The sequence below is a fragment of the Telopea speciosissima genome, chromosome 6, assembly GCF_018873765.1.
Source record: "Telopea speciosissima isolate NSW1024214 ecotype Mountain lineage chromosome 6, Tspe_v1, whole genome shotgun sequence".
NCBI lineage: Eukaryota > Viridiplantae > Streptophyta > Magnoliopsida > Proteales > Proteaceae > Telopea > Telopea speciosissima.
In genome coordinates this window covers 56,733,835-56,748,982 of record NC_057921.1, presented here as the reverse complement: position 1 = coordinate 56,748,982, position 15,148 = coordinate 56,733,835, and the positions used below count along the sequence as shown (strand labels likewise).

Here is a 15,148-nt window from a genome sequence, read left to right as displayed (position 1 = left end):
ACTACAGCAGCCCCCGAAAAGGGGAGAAAAGAAAAATCAAAATACAAATACACAAGCGAATCTGAGTCTCAAACAAAAGAGGCAGAGACTTGGAGGGGGACAGAGGGGAGACCCCAAGATACAACAATATGCCTGTTCCTTGGGGTGTCTTTACATATAGAGGGAGCAGCCAAGAGCTTGGTTTTAATTTCAGAAGAAATGGAGTCCCAAATCTGTTGGAGAGGTTCAGAGTTGGAGGTCCATTTCCTGATATTGCATTCCATCCAAATGTGATTGATAACAGCACAAAAAGACAGCTTGCCTATCGAATCACAAAGAGAAGACCCGGCAAAGGACATATCTACCCAATCCACTCCCTATCAAAAGGAAGAATTCTCAGCCTTCTAAGCCATCATTTAACTAAGATACCTATCCAAATGGATGAGGAAAGGGGGCAGCCAAAAAATAGATGATCTATATCTTCCATAGCATTCCAGCAAAGGCAACAACATAGGAGAGACAGCAATCTTCCGATGGCGAAGGAAGGACTGTGTTGGAAGGCAGTTGGAAAATACCCGTCAGGTCATAAATCAATGCCTAGGAATGTGGTGCTTGAACCAGACTAATTTCCTCCAAGGAGACAGAGAGCCTCTAGTACGAATGAAATCTCATGCAGCCTTGGAGTTGGAGGAACCCGAGGAGTTCGGGGACCAAATAACACAATCACCTCTCCCAGAGGGTCAACTGTCTTTTTCTGTGACTCTTCATGTTTCAATAAAAATATTTCATTCCTGCTAATCTAAAAGATCAAGTGTCTACCACAACTAAATATTTTGAGTTCTAAAATAGCACCATTGTACGTCTTATACGTATATAGGTACGTCAGGTAATTATGAAAACCTTATACGAACTTCAGGAGGTTGATTAATGGAAATAGAACAGTTAACCTAATAAAATTAACATGATCAGAGTACGGTAAAAACTTTCGCAGAAGTAATATGACCAAATAGGTGCACTTCGTTCACAAATAATATCCATTATTTCTAAGCTGAAAAGCCAATAATAAAATTAACATGATCAGAGTCTTATTGGATCTAATGGAAAATCTTTTGCTGAACCCCTGATGTTGCAACTCCTATTCTCGCAAATTTTCCATGTTAAATGTTATGTCTCAGAAAAAAAAATCTCAGATCAAACAAGAAGAGCTTATTGAGGTAAGAACTCAACAAAAATTCACCAATAAAGAAGGAAGGGGGGAAAAGGAAATAGAAAAGATAAATTCATGATTACCATTTAATAGTAGGACAAATTTCTGTAAACTGATCAGAATGTATGAACAGGTTGCTAGATAAAACTTAGAATGACCTATTAGAAGATATTGACACATATACATTACATTTTCAAACATATCTACATAGCCATTGCAACTGCTCAATTACAAGTAAAGCCCGGGTGACAGATACAATATGATATAACACAACATCATGTCAGCACCAGTTTCTTGAATTGAGCAACAGAAGGAAAGGCACGTGGTTGAAATTAATAGTACAATAATACAGTCCCATCAAGTTTCGATACTATCCCGAGTCTGGTTGGTAATTAGAGCTTCTTCTATAGATGGCTGGTCATAAGCAAGTATCTGATTTGAACTTTCAGGATTAGCATGGTATTGCCCATAAACTGCATAGATAACGACTGAGATGATGATGACAACTACAAATCTCAACCATGCTTCCTGGTGCAGCTGGAAAAGAAAACCACATATTGTTAATCTATCAATCTCAAATTCCTTTCTTTTTCCTATCAAATTTTATGGACAATCAATCCAATGATAGTTATATATTGATATGTACAAGCACTTTACACTTTAGAAACAAACCTGAGCAAACAAAAAGATGTTGAAGAAGATGCAAGTAACTGGAAAAACAGGAACTACTGGACAAGAAAACCCAGGTGGGTCCACATAAACCTGAACAGAAAAAACAGAGAGAAGATAGTTAAAAGAAAGGAGGCAGAGTGAAATTTGAAATAGTATGACCTACAACATATACTAGTAGGCCAAGATACTGCATCAGGAAACATGCTGCAAGTCAGCTGCACAAAAATATTATTCCCTCTGATTTACATTCCCTTCCAAACTTGCCTTTTCGATTTATAAAAGTAATAAAAGAGCATCACAACTCATAACCAAATTTAGTCCCATGAGAGGATTACTTCAAGCAGAAGGAAATCAGAGAAATGTAAAAAGAGGCAACAGGAATTACACTTCCTGTTTTTCCCATCACTTGATATCCTAATCAAGTTGAGTGTTGCATAAAGGATCGAACAAGACAATTTCACACAAGTGACTAGATACTGACACCATGATCTCTATCCTTTATTCTTTAATGTAATTTTCCCCTTTCTCTCTGATTAAAAAACTCATGCTTTTAATGAGTGCTTAGAAGGCAGACCGATCGACTCTCCCTCCGTTCTTGCTTTTCATGAGTGCTTAGAAGATCTTGGCCTTGATGACCTTCGGTGGACTGGCTCCCCCCTCAGCTGGAACAACCGCCGCTCGGGCCTTGACTGCATCGCCTGCAAGCTTGATCGCTTCATTTCTAATGAGGCTTGGCTCTCCTCCTTTCCCCACTCTCTTGCCAATTTCCTTCTTCAAGGCTTGTCTGATCACTGCCCCTGCCACAACCAAATCCATTCCTATTCTTCTTTTGGTCCCAAGCCTTCCAAATTTTTTGACATGTGGACTTCCCACCATCTTTTCCTCCCCACCGTCCTAAAGGCTTGGCGCACCCCGGTCTCCTCTCCTTCCCTCCCCCTCATCGCTCTTTCCAGGAAGCTCCGCAATACCATAGCTGCCCTGAAAAGGTGGAATCTCTCCACCTTTGGTAACATCAACTCCAGGCTCTCCTCTTGTAATTCCAATCTCTCTTCCTTCCAGGTCAGACTTCAATTTGACCCTCTCAACCCTTCTCTTGCCTCTGAGGAAAAAACCCTCTCTAAGGAATTGCATTCCCTTTCCTCCCTTGAGGAAAGCTTTCTTCGCCAGAAAGCCCGCATCAAGTGGCTTGAGCTTAAAGACTCTAACTCTGCCTATTTCCACAGATCTCTAAAAGCTCGCCTCAATTCTAACTCCATCACCCTTCTTCACTCCTCTGATAGCTCCCCCCTCACATCGGTCCATGACATCAAATCTGCCTCCATCTCTTTCTTCGCCAATCTTTTCAATCCCCCCCTTTCTCTGCCCCCTCGATTCCCCCGAATCTAATAAATAAGTTCCCCCCCCCCCCAAGTCGCGGACTCCCTCATTAGTATCCCCTCGGATGATGAGATCTCTAACGCTATCCGCTCCCATAAGTCCAACAAAGCTCCTGGCCCTGATGGCTTCAGTATGGGTTTCTTCCTCAGTTGCTGGGATTCCATCAGGGGTGACCTCTTCAAAGCCATCCGCAGCTTCTTCTACAAGCCCAGCCAGCTGGCCCAAGTTAATCAGACTTTCATCTGTCTCATCCCCAAAAATGAGGGAGTCACCTCTCTCTCGGATTTCAGGCCCATTTCCCTCTGCAACCTCATTTACAAATTCATTGCCAAAATCCTTGCCAACAGAATTAAGGCTGTGATCCCCACTCTTGTTAGCCCGAACCAATCCGCCTTCATTTCTGGTCGTAGCATTGTAGACAACATCATCCTCTGCTCCGAGATCGTGAGGGGTTTTGACCGCAAATCTCATTCTCCGGCCGCCCTCATGAAGATTGACCTCCATAAAGCTTTTGACTCCCTTCGTTGGGGGGTTTTGACCGCAAATCTCATTCTCCGGCCGCCCTCATGAAGATTGACCTCCATAAAGCTTTTGACTCCCTTCGTTGGGACTTCATTTGTGGAGTGCTCTCCCAAATGGGCTTTCCCCCTGCCTTTGTCCGTTGGATTCATGCTTGTATCTCTTCTCCCTCCTTCTCCGTTCCTGTCAATGGTTCCCCTACTGGCTTCTTCCATTCCAAAGTGGGTATCCGTCAAGGTTGTCCCCTTTCCCCCTTCCTCTTCTCCATCGCCTTGGAAATCAAACGAATCTCCATCTCATCTCTCCCATCCCTAAATGCAAGCATATCAACCTCACCCATCTCGCTTTTGCTGATGATCTGATAATCTTCTCTAAAGCTTCTCACTCTTCATCTCTGCTATCATGGATTCCCTTCACCTATTTGAATCCCTCTCTGGTCTCCGCATCAATCTCCTCAAATCTAAAATCCTTCTCTCTAGTATTCCTGATTTGGATAGAGACTCCCTCCTTCACCTGACCGGCTTCACCTTAGGCTCCCTCCCAGTTAAGTACCTTGGTCTCCCCCTCATTCCGGCCCGGCTCTCTAAGTACCATTGCATTCCTATGCTGGACAACATCCACAAGCGTCTACAGTTATGGAAAAGCAAACTCCTTTCCTATGCCGGCCGCCTCGGTTGTATTCGCTCCGTCCTCCAAGCTACTTACATCTACTGGTGTGGGATCTTTGCCTTACCTAAAGCTACGTCTCAAGAGATGGAGCGCCTCTTCTGCGCCTTCCTCTGGAAAGGGGCCGAAACCTCCAGGTTTCTCCACCCTGTCTCTTGGAAGTCCATCTGCCTTCCCAAATCTGAGGGAGGCCTTGGGATTCGTCATATCAAAGATTCTAATACCGCTGGCATCCTCAAGTTGATCTGGAAAATCTCCTCCCGCCAGGATTCCATCTGGGTCAACTAGGTCTACTCTCATCTTCTCAAGTCCGACTCCTTATGGACTGCCTCCATCCCCTCTGATGCCTCCTGGATTTAGAGAAAGATCCTTGCCCTCCGCCCCCTGGCCCTTCGTGGAATCTCTACCTCCATTGCCCGAGGATCCTCTACCTTCCTCTAACTTGACCCTTGGCCCCCCTTGGTATCCTGTTCTACGTTCTGGGCCCCAAGTCCATCTATTCCTCTAGTTTTCCAAAAAATGCCCCCCTTTCCATTCTCATTTCCTCTGGGTCCTGGTCCCCCCCTTGCTCAACCCCTCTATTGTTGATCAGATTTGGCCTGCTCTCCCCCCCCCCCCCCCCCCCCAATGATGACAAACTTTTGTGGTTGCCCTCTCCCAATGGCCTCTTCACCTCCTCCTCTGCTTGGAACTTCGTCCGCCTCTCCGCCCCCTCAGTCCCCTGGCACAACCTTGTCTGGTTCAAAGGACACATTCCTCGCCATAGCCTTACCACCTAGAGAGCCCTCCGCCATTGCCTCCCAACCCAAGCCTTCCTTAACCACCACCACATCCATCCCCCACCTGCTCCCTTTGTTGGAATGGTCTTGAGGACATCCCCCACCTCTTCTTTGACTACCCTTTCACCACTACCATCTGGAAAAAAGCCCTTTCATCCATTTGGCACCATTGTAGGAGACCCCTACCCTTTGACAGAGAATGGCCCTGGGTGACTAAGTCCTTCGCAGGGACCTCGATCTGTGACACCATAGGCAAGCTAATCTTTGGAGCTGCTTTACACCACATCTGGATGGAGCGTAACATTAGGAGACGGACTTCCAACTCTCGATCCTTCGATATGATTTGGAAAGCCATCTCCTTTGACGTCTCTTCCAAGCTCAGCCATATCCCTCTTCGAGCTATCAGAGACACCCCTAGGAACAGGCACATTGCAGTCTTTTGGGGTCTTGATCTGGACTCTCTTTTTATTTCCACCTCTGTGTAGGTCGACTGTTGTTTCTCCCCTCCCCCCCTTTTCCCTTGTATATTCTTTTCTCCCTTTCTCCCTGCCCCCCCCCCCCCGGGGTAAGGTATTACATTTTATTCACCCAAAAAAAAAACTCATTGCTCCTGAAATGTATAAATTGTGGAAATACTTCCACTTCCCAAGATCATTTCCATTACAGAGCCTTGCAACATTCAAAACACTTGCTAATCAAGTGAATGAAATATTGGTACTAACTTCAAGCAAGTTAAGTAGCAATCGGACAAAAATAAACTTGATGAATGATATTTATGCAAAAGAAACATCTTAACATGTAAAGCATACATAATACTCACATGACGATAATGAAGAGCAACAGCAGCAATTACTGCTATCACTGCAGTCACTAGGTACAAAACAAATGAAGCACCAAAACGGAAGCAAAGTCCTGCTCCAAAGCCACAGCAGGCAATTGTGAGAAGGCAAAGGACACCTTCCAGCCAGGCTGAAATCCACCTTGTAGAAACTTCACTTTCTGCTGCATCCTTCCAACGAAGAGTTACAACACATGCTGAAACAACAGAATAGCTACTCTGTAAATAAACCAGGTAGGTGTAAGTGAGGTGGCTTAATTATGAATAGAACAAAATTCAGCTTCGATCAACCATAAAAAATAATTAAAAAGAAACATCAGACTGAACAACATCCCAAACATGTTAGACAGAAAGCTAAAACAAGATCATACCAATGAACCAACAGAAAGAATGTGTGAGAGCAGATGCACATCAAATAGCCCTGCCAAGATGCCAGCAATCACCCCAACAAATATTTGAGAAAAAATAGGAGTCCGACGTGTTTGGTGTACTTTTGCGAACACTGAAGGTAGTAAACCATCCCTTCCAAGTCCCAGATAAAACCTAGACTGCTCACAATAGACACCTGATCAGTAACTACGGAGGAATAAATGCTGTGCAAGGGTGGCATGTTACTTAAAATAAAATCTGAAGAGACTCACATGAACATACAAATGAACCAGAAGCGTTGTGGTAAGCCCAACAATAGCACCAATGCTGACAAAAATAGAAACGAATTTCAAGCCCTTAAGTTCAAAAGCTTGAGCCAAAGGAGCATCACCAGCAAGAACCTTGTATGAAACCATCCCAGTAATCACGAAGCAGACACCAATATATAAGGTTGCACAGATAAGAAAACTCCCAAGAATTGCTATTGGTAAATCCCTCTGAAAGTTAAAAAAAAAGTAGATGAAAGTAGTTAGAAGAATTGGATTGAAGCATAACCTAAAAAATACATCAAATACGCATTGGTTAGGAATGCCTAGCACCAAAAGGCATCAGGCTATTGTCAAGTTGACATACCTGTGGTCTTTTACATTCTTCAGCTGAACTAGTCACTGCATCATATCCTAAATATGAGAAGAATACTACACTTGCTCCGGTTACTATTGAAGTAAACCCATTTGGAGCAAATGGAGACCAATTTGATACATCAACCTCAAAAGCACCAATAATGATGACAAGGAGAACGATGATTATCTGCAAAAGAAGCATTGTCATACCAGTATATCAAGACACAGCCAACTTAGCCTCTATAATGCACTACTGATTGTGACATGGAAGCTTGAACATTAATAAGGGCCACTGATGCAATCAAAAGCATTATAAAGGTGCAATGATATGGGGAAAATAGGAATATTATAAAGCCTGAGGAGCATCAGTTCTGGATATACTACTTTCAAATTGTTCAAACTGAAAATTTGAAGGTCCAAATATAAACTTTTGTATGTAATCATGTGCAAGATGAATGAATGCATACCCACACAGCATTAAATGAATAGTATTATATAAGAAAAATCAATCTGGTCTACTAGAGTAAACAGGGCACCTTTGTTAAAGTCATAAATAAGTTCAAAATAGACAATCCTCCAACACCTCTGCACAGAACTATTGTCAAGAGTGCAACAAGAATTGAAGCTAATATATTAATTGACATAACTCCTCCAAAGAACTCTTTGCCTCCTCCATGTCCCAACCAGCTTGGAATATTTTCCTTGAAAAATGGAAATATCTCTAGCATGTTCACCATATAGCTTGCCAAACTCCTTGCTACGCTTGCTGACCCAATATGGCCATCAAAAATAAGTTGAGTAAAAACAATGAAAGCTGTGAGTTCATTGAATGCTGTATATGAATACATGTATGGCCCCCCAACAACAGCAGGAAAACGAGATGCCAGTTCGGCGAAACCAAAAGCATTTAGTGCACTCACAATTCCAGCAAAAGCATAACTAACTGTGACACCTGCAGTTGAAAAATCAGATAATATCCAAGTTATACAATCCTGACATTCCTTTCAGTTATATCTAATCAGAAAAATTTTAAGTTTTGAGAAAGAGAAAGTTAAACAGAGCAAAATTCTACAGATTATCCGAAACCAGTAAAGCATAAGTGTTTCCATCAAGATTTTTTTTTTTTCCCCATTCCCCAATTCCCTAGAATGCTTGAAATAATTAAAAGCAATTCTCCATAAGTTTTGTTTGAAAGAAGGATCTAAGTCCAAACAAAAGGACCCAGATTCTTAGGAGCTCTTCTGTTTAAAAACAAACAACCAAAAGGACCGATTCTGAACTTGGAAGATAGTATGCAAAGAAAGAACTCAAGAATCGCCCAGGGAAGAGGGGAGGGGGGAGGGGGAAGAAAAAAGACAATTTTTCTGTTGGTTTTAAAATTTCCAAAGAGGATTTCACAGTTCAAATTATACTTGGGCCAACATCATGAGCGACTGCGCCAGTAATGGCAAAGATTCCTGCACCAATTGTTCCTCCAGCACCAAGAAGGATAAGATCAAAAAGATTCAAACGACGAAGAAGGCCTTCGCCTGACACCGTGGATGTATAAGCTTCCGAAGAATAAGGAGTTAGAGTTTTGGCCCTGAGAGCTGAAGAACAGAAACGGGACAGCCACGATGAAGAAGAAGACGAACCCATTAACAATAACGAAGAGAAAACAAAAAAAAAAAATCAAAATCTTGATTCGTTTCTGTTTCTTCCAACTTCCCATTTTTATAAATTCAAAAGCTCAGATCAACAAACAGAGACTGACGTCAAGCGACAGGGAATACAGACGTTGTTCCTTACGTTCGCTGTGGCGCCCTTTTTGATTTTTTCCCTCAAAATGAGTGTTGAGAAGGATGTTTAGAGTGGTACAACCCAACACGGCACTTAGGTGCGCCCCAAATTCCGTGTGTTGGAATAAGTAATCAATGCAATGATGCCGTCATTCTGAAAGTGGAACTGACACCTCTATTCATTGGCGTATTTTGCACTTGACAGGACACTTTATTTTAATTTTTTTTGTTTTACTTTTAAAAATTATTAAATATTAAAATAAGGAGTATAAACGGATTTGAAAGTGATTTATCGTTCTATTATTTTTATAGAGGTTTTTCGAATATATATGTGAAATGATAAAATTTATTTTCAGCAGAAAAATATGTTATAGTAGAAAACTAAAAAAGATAAAATTGTAGAGGGGCGTTGTTCTCTGTGCCGTAGTGCAAGGGTGTCAATTGATTCGGTTTCGATCATTCGGTTCAATTTTGGTTCGATTTCATGAAGTGATAGTGTGATCCAAATCCGAACCGAAAATCACCTCAGTTCTAGAATTAAATCCAAATCCGCACTTGCTCGATTTGGTTCGATTACAATTCCAATTCAATTCTTGATACGATTTTAATTCAGTTATACAACTCGGTTCATATTCGGTTTGCTAAACAATTCTACTATTTAGCTTTAAATTCCAAACAACATCTGTTAGTAAAAGTCTTACAAATGCCCATCTTGTATTTAGGAGTATATATAAATTGTAAAATTATAAGAATGCATTTGAATAAATGGGTATTTTGAGGGAGGCATTTGATAAAAACCCTTAATTTTTTTGGGAGAATTTTCACAGCGGAACTATTACTCCGTCAATTTAAACCACCATCTTTCTTTCAAAAACATAAGGGAAATTTCGGCGCCACCCCCTCTGTTGGACCGTTATCTTAATGTCACATCACTAAGGTCTAAAATTTCAATTCCGACCCAAAAACTAACGGGTTATGTGTGTAAGTTAAATGACTAATATACCTCTTACAAGACCCCGGGAGAATTTTCACAGCGGAACTACTACTCCGTCAATTTAAACCACCATCTTTCTTTCAAAAACATAAGGGAAATTTCGGCGCCACCTCCTCTGTTGACCGTTATCTTAATGTCACATCACTAAGGTCTAAAATTTCAATTCTGACCCAAAAACTAACGGGGTTACCTGTGTGTAAGTTAAATGACTAATATACCTTTTACAAGACCCCGCCCCTGTTCCTGGGCTCCTCCGCCGCTGCTGCCATTCGCGCCTAACAAATACAACACCATCGCTGCTGCAAACGCATACCCAATCCCAGGGAAAGAACCATGGCTGAAACAATGGGGATCGGTGATGTGGAGCTAAAACAATGGAGGTCAGTCCACTCTGAGGCAGGGAAAAGGGGAAAATACCATGGCTGCATCACCTCTTCCATCTCCGGTGAGGTTGGATTCCCTCCCCCGGACGCCTTTCCTCTCTCTCTCTGATTTTCTTCTCTGATCTGTGGGCGGGGGGCCAGTTGGCACCGACAGCCGGAATCTCAAATCGCTGCAACGATGCCTGGCGGCGATGATGCCTATGTTCATCTCCTTCCCATCGATAATGCCGATGACCTCCCGGATGGGTGCCTGTCCTACATCTTCAAGTCCCTGGGTTCCCTAGATCGCGAAAGGTGCTCTCTTGTCTGCCGCTTTTGGCTCCGTGTAGAGAGTCAGTGTCGACATCGCCTCTTCCTCAAGGCTGAATCCAATCTCCTCACCAGCATCACTTCTCTCTTCACTCACTACGACGCCGTCACCACACTCGCCCTCAAATGTGTTCGCAAAAGCAGACCCATCCACATCAGCGACGACGCTCTTGTCCTCTTCTCTCTCCACTGCCGTAACCTCACTTCCCTCAAGCTCCATTCTTGCCGCAAGTTAACCGATGTAGGCATGGCCGCTGTCACCGTCAATTGCCAGGGATTGAAGAAGCTCTATTGTAATTCCTGCAAATTTGGTGCCAAGGGCATGAACGCTGTCCTCGATCACTCTTCTTCCCTCGAAGAGCTCTCCGTCGTGAGTCTTGGCAAGCTCTATTGTAATTCCTCCATTGGTAAGTTCTTCTCCTGATTTTTCCCTTTCTCTTCTTTATTCTTCTGCTGTTTCCTGGGTTTTTTTTGGCTTGATGTCTGCATTTTCTGTTTTTTTGGCTGTAAAATCAATCTGATGGTAGATGCCTCTTCTTTCAGCTGCAAGAGCTCAGAGATCTGTGTTGAAAAAATTCTTGATGGCTTTGTTCCGCAGGCACAAAAGGAGAGAAGTAGGGTCTGAGAAAAAAACAAGAAAGTTCAGTGGGAGATGGGTTCGGTTAAGGTCGAGTAAAGCTATAGGTAAATCCAGTGGTGGCTATGGTGGTTTCAATCGGTGGGTTTTGGATGTAGAAGAAAAGATAATAAAAAATATAAAAAAATTAGAAAACCAGAAGAAGAAAAAGAAGAAACAGAAGTTATAGAAGAAGAAGTCGTAGGGTCTAGTTCTTCCTCGGCTCGGTGAAGGTCCGGCGATGGTGTCTCAGCTTCTTTGTCTCCCCAAAACCCTTTTGCTATTTTTCTTTTGTTTTTTAAATCTCTCTCTCAGTTGCAGAGAGGTGAGAGGTGACTAAATGAGTGTCTGCAAGGGTGCAGAGGTGAGAGCTGGCAGCGGTGACCAGTTGCCCAGTGGCAGAGATGGGGAGTGAAGAAGAAGACTAGGTTTCAGCCCTTTTAAGGGGAAGGGCAAAATAGTCTTTAACAAAAATCTAACCTGCTGACATCACTAATTAACAGAACAAATGCTAACCCCGTTAATTTTTGGGTCAAAATTGATATTTTGGTGCTTAGTGGTATGACATTAATATAACGGTCCAATAGAGGGGGTGTCGCTGAAAATTTCCCAAAAAATAAAAACTTGAAAAAGGAATCCTACTCAAGAAGAAAATTGTATCATGAGGATAAAAATCCTCTACAATACTAGCGGGGCGACAGTGCACATCCGATGGTACAGCAGAGGCTATGTGTGCCACCTGGCCTCTGTTGTACCGTCGGATGTGCACTACAGCCCTACCGGGATTGTAGAGGATCCTGGTCCGTCCATGATACTCTGGTGGATGAAAACTATTTCTCCCCATTTATGAAAAGTAAATGGTTTCTTGCAACAGCCAACATAAGAAGGCCTTTTATGTGTTTTCCACTTTTATTCTGTCATGTAAAGGAATATGAGAAAATTCTATCTATTGAATAAGAGATTTTCTTATTGACAACCTTAAGGTGTAAAATGCTTTATAATTTTATTTTTTTTACCTTTGTAAGTCACTTACACATTTTTCCTATTCAATATTGCATGTTATTTTCAAATTATTTTGAAAACCATTATTTATCCGTCAGAAGAATTTTTTTTTTAAATAATACAAAGGGCACTCAAAAGAAGGTGTTAAATATTAAATACACCAATAGAGGTAAGGGTGTTAAACGGTCCGATTTCGGTTAAATGGTTCAGTTCGGTTCGATTTTGGTTGTTTGAGGGTAGAAACCGTAACCAGACCGTTTAACTAAATGGTCTCATAATCAAAACTATGACCGTTTGGTAAACGGTTTCGATTAAATGGTTCTATACGGTTTTACACGGTTTCGGTTAGACGATTATTAAATGGTTTCATAAACCATTTACTAAGTCTAATTTACATTGGTTACCTGTTGCATTTTTTAATAGAAAATGGATTTTCTATTAATCTTTCCAATCAGAAATTCCACCTAATGCATCTCTTTTAATCTCCCTATTTCCTGATAGCTTCTTTAAAATCCACAACTTTTTTAGAACCTGTAATATTTATACATTAGAACACCTGAGATAAAATTATGGTCCTAATTTCTCTATGAAAAAAAACAAATTAAATCTTAAAACTTAGTTTAGAGATTTAACTAAAGATAACAGCAAAAAACGAAGTTGTTTGAAAGAACATCCACTAGGTCTCTATAAATTGGGGGCAAGAAGAAGATAAAAATTAAGAATGGTTGGATCCCCATTGATATCGGCAGCTGCAGCTTCCATGGCGCCTTTCGCATCTCTACTAATGACAAAATCAAACGTAAAGGCCACACCAACGTTCACAATTGGGGGCCTTTGGCAGTGCACATAACCATTAAGGAAGACGCTTATAAAAATTAAGAATGAATAGGAACAACGGATTGAAGTGGTAGCTAGTATTATGGCTTTTTCTAGCTGCAATCATTTCAGCCAATAGACAGGAGGTTATTCCAATTTGCACAGACCACAATTATTTTACCTTGATCCCTGCGAACAACAATGCCAATAACTGATAGTCCTTGGCTTAAATTATCAGAGCAATGTGTTGACCCATCAAAATTAATTTTGAATACATTTGGCACAGGAAACTCCAAGCTATAAACCAAACATGTGAACCCATAGTTCTGTTGTTGTGCAAATTGTGTATGGAAGAATGGATTGACATAATATTTCTGAAAGCTTGCTGTGCTTTCACTGGTAGCCTCTTTAGGTTGCAATAGTTGTCAGAATAAAGCATGGAATTTAAAAAGAGAGTAATCTCCGGGAGCTGTGAATTTCCAAAGTAGGACATCTTCACAGCTATGATGAGGAGAGGGGGATGGAGGAATAGCTATTAGGCTGGAAACAATTGGAGCAGGCCATTGTTGCTGTAATAGATTCTAAGTTCTATTGGGAAGAATCATATTAGATACCTTCCTCGGAAAAAGAAATACACCTGAGTGAGATGGTTGAGGCAGAGACTAACTCAGATTGGGCACCCACAGTTGTGTCCATATATCAATGCTATCTCCATTGCCAAGTCTCCAAGTAAGACCTTTCCACTAGAGAGGCCTTGTTTTACAAATTGCTATGAAAGCCCAAGAATCAGCCTTTTTAGATATGTAATCCAAGAAAGAGGAGGTTGGAAAGTGTTTCTTTTTCATCTGCTGCGACCAAATTGATTGAATTTGCTGCACAACAGCACAAGGGACCAAGCTCTTTGTTTAAAGAGTCTTTGCAAAGTGGCCCTGCCAAGTGCCAACTTGAGATTTAAACCCCTCGGGACTTTTGGCTTGAAACAGTCGGTGCCATTGTGAATAATAAATTCATTACCAAAGGGAAGGGGACTACAGCAGCCCCCAAAAGGGGGGGAAATAAAAATCAAAATACAAATACACAAGCGAATCTGAGCCTCAAACAAAGAAGGCAGAGGCTTGAAGGGAGACAAAGGGGAAACCCCAAGATACAACAATATGCCTGTTCCTTGGGTGTCTTTATATATAGAGGGAGTAGCCAAGGGCTTGGCTTTAATTTCAGAGGAAATGGAGTCCCAAATCTGTTGGAGAGGCCAAGAGTTGGAGGTTCATTTCCTGATATTGCATTCCATCCAAATGTGATTGATAACAACACAAAAAGACAGCTTGCCTATCGAATCACAAAGAGAAGACCCGGCGAAGGACATGTCTACCCAATCCACTCCCTATCAAAAGGAAGAATTCTCCACCTTCTAAGCCATCATTTAGCTAAGATACCTATCCAAATGGATGAGGAGAGGGGGCAGGCAAAAAATAGATGATCTATATCTTCCACTGCATTCCAGCAAAGGCAACACATAGGAGAGACAGCAATCTTCCGATGGTGAAGGAAGGACTGCGTAGGAAGGCAGTTGGAAAATACCCGCCAGGTCGTAAGCAATGCCTAGGAATGTGGTGCTTGAACCAGACTAATTTCCTCCAAGGAGACAGAGAGCCTCTAGTACGAATGAAATCCCATGCAGCCTTGAAGTTGAAGGAACCCGAGGAGTTCGGGGACCAAATAACACAATCGCCTCTCCCAGAGGGTCAACTGTCTTTTTCTGTGACTCTTCATGTTTCAATAAAAATATTTCATCCCTGCTAATCTAAAAGATCAAGTGGCTACCACAACTAAATATTTTGAGTTCTAAAATAGCACCATTGTACGTCTTATACGTATATAGGTACGTCAGGTAATTATGAAAACCTTATACGAACTTCAGGAGGTTGATTAATAGAAATAGAACAGTTAACCTAACTAGGAGGAAAGAACCAAAAGGGAAAAAGGAGAAGGGGCAGAGAGGGAGGAAGAATGTGCAATAATAACTCCATTTGGGTGTTCTCAATTTCCCATAGTTCAACAAAGTACGGCAAAAACTTTCACAGAAGTAATATGACCAAATAGATGCACTTCGTTCACAAATAATATCCATTATTCCTAAGCTGAAAAGCCAAAAATAAAATTAACATGATCAGAGTCTTATTGGATCTAATGGAAAATCTTTTGCTGAACCCCTGATGTTGCA

At 41.7% G+C, this 15,148-nt stretch overlaps 1 protein-coding gene across 1 annotated transcript; it reads right to left on the bottom strand.

Annotated features, from left to right (window-relative positions):
* Positions 1-1,346: 1,346 nt before the first annotated feature.
* Positions 1,347-8,674, bottom strand: LOC122664654 (cationic amino acid transporter 9, chloroplastic-like). Its single transcript, XM_043860572.1, has 8 exons — positions 8,442-8,674; positions 7,566-7,981; positions 7,040-7,216; positions 6,679-6,903; positions 6,409-6,585; positions 6,020-6,256; positions 1,859-1,948; positions 1,347-1,723 (listed from the first exon to the last, which is right to left on the bottom strand). Exons 1-8 carry the CDS (start codon positions 8,665-8,667, stop codon positions 1,544-1,546), a joined length of 1,728 nt encoding a protein of 575 aa, XP_043716507.1. The 5' UTR covers positions 8,668-8,674; the 3' UTR covers positions 1,347-1,543.
* Between the last annotated feature and the right edge of the window lie 6,474 nt (positions 8,675-15,148).

What these genes read in the sequence shown, in the direction of transcription:
- LOC122664654 (XM_043860572.1), bottom strand. Translation starts at nt 8,667, where the DNA reads ATGGGTTCGTCTTCTTCTTCATCGTGGCTGTCCCGTTTCTGTTCTTCA. An exon ending in CGCTCATGATGTTGGCCCAA is followed by an intron (nt 7,982 to 8,441) that starts GTATAATTTGAA and finishes TTTCAACTGCAG; the next exon opens with GTGTCACAGTTAGTTATGCT. An exon ending in AAGAATGTAAAAGACCACAG is followed by an intron (nt 6,904 to 7,039) that starts GTATGTCAACTT and finishes TTTAACTTTCAG; the next exon opens with AGGGATTTACCAATAGCAAT.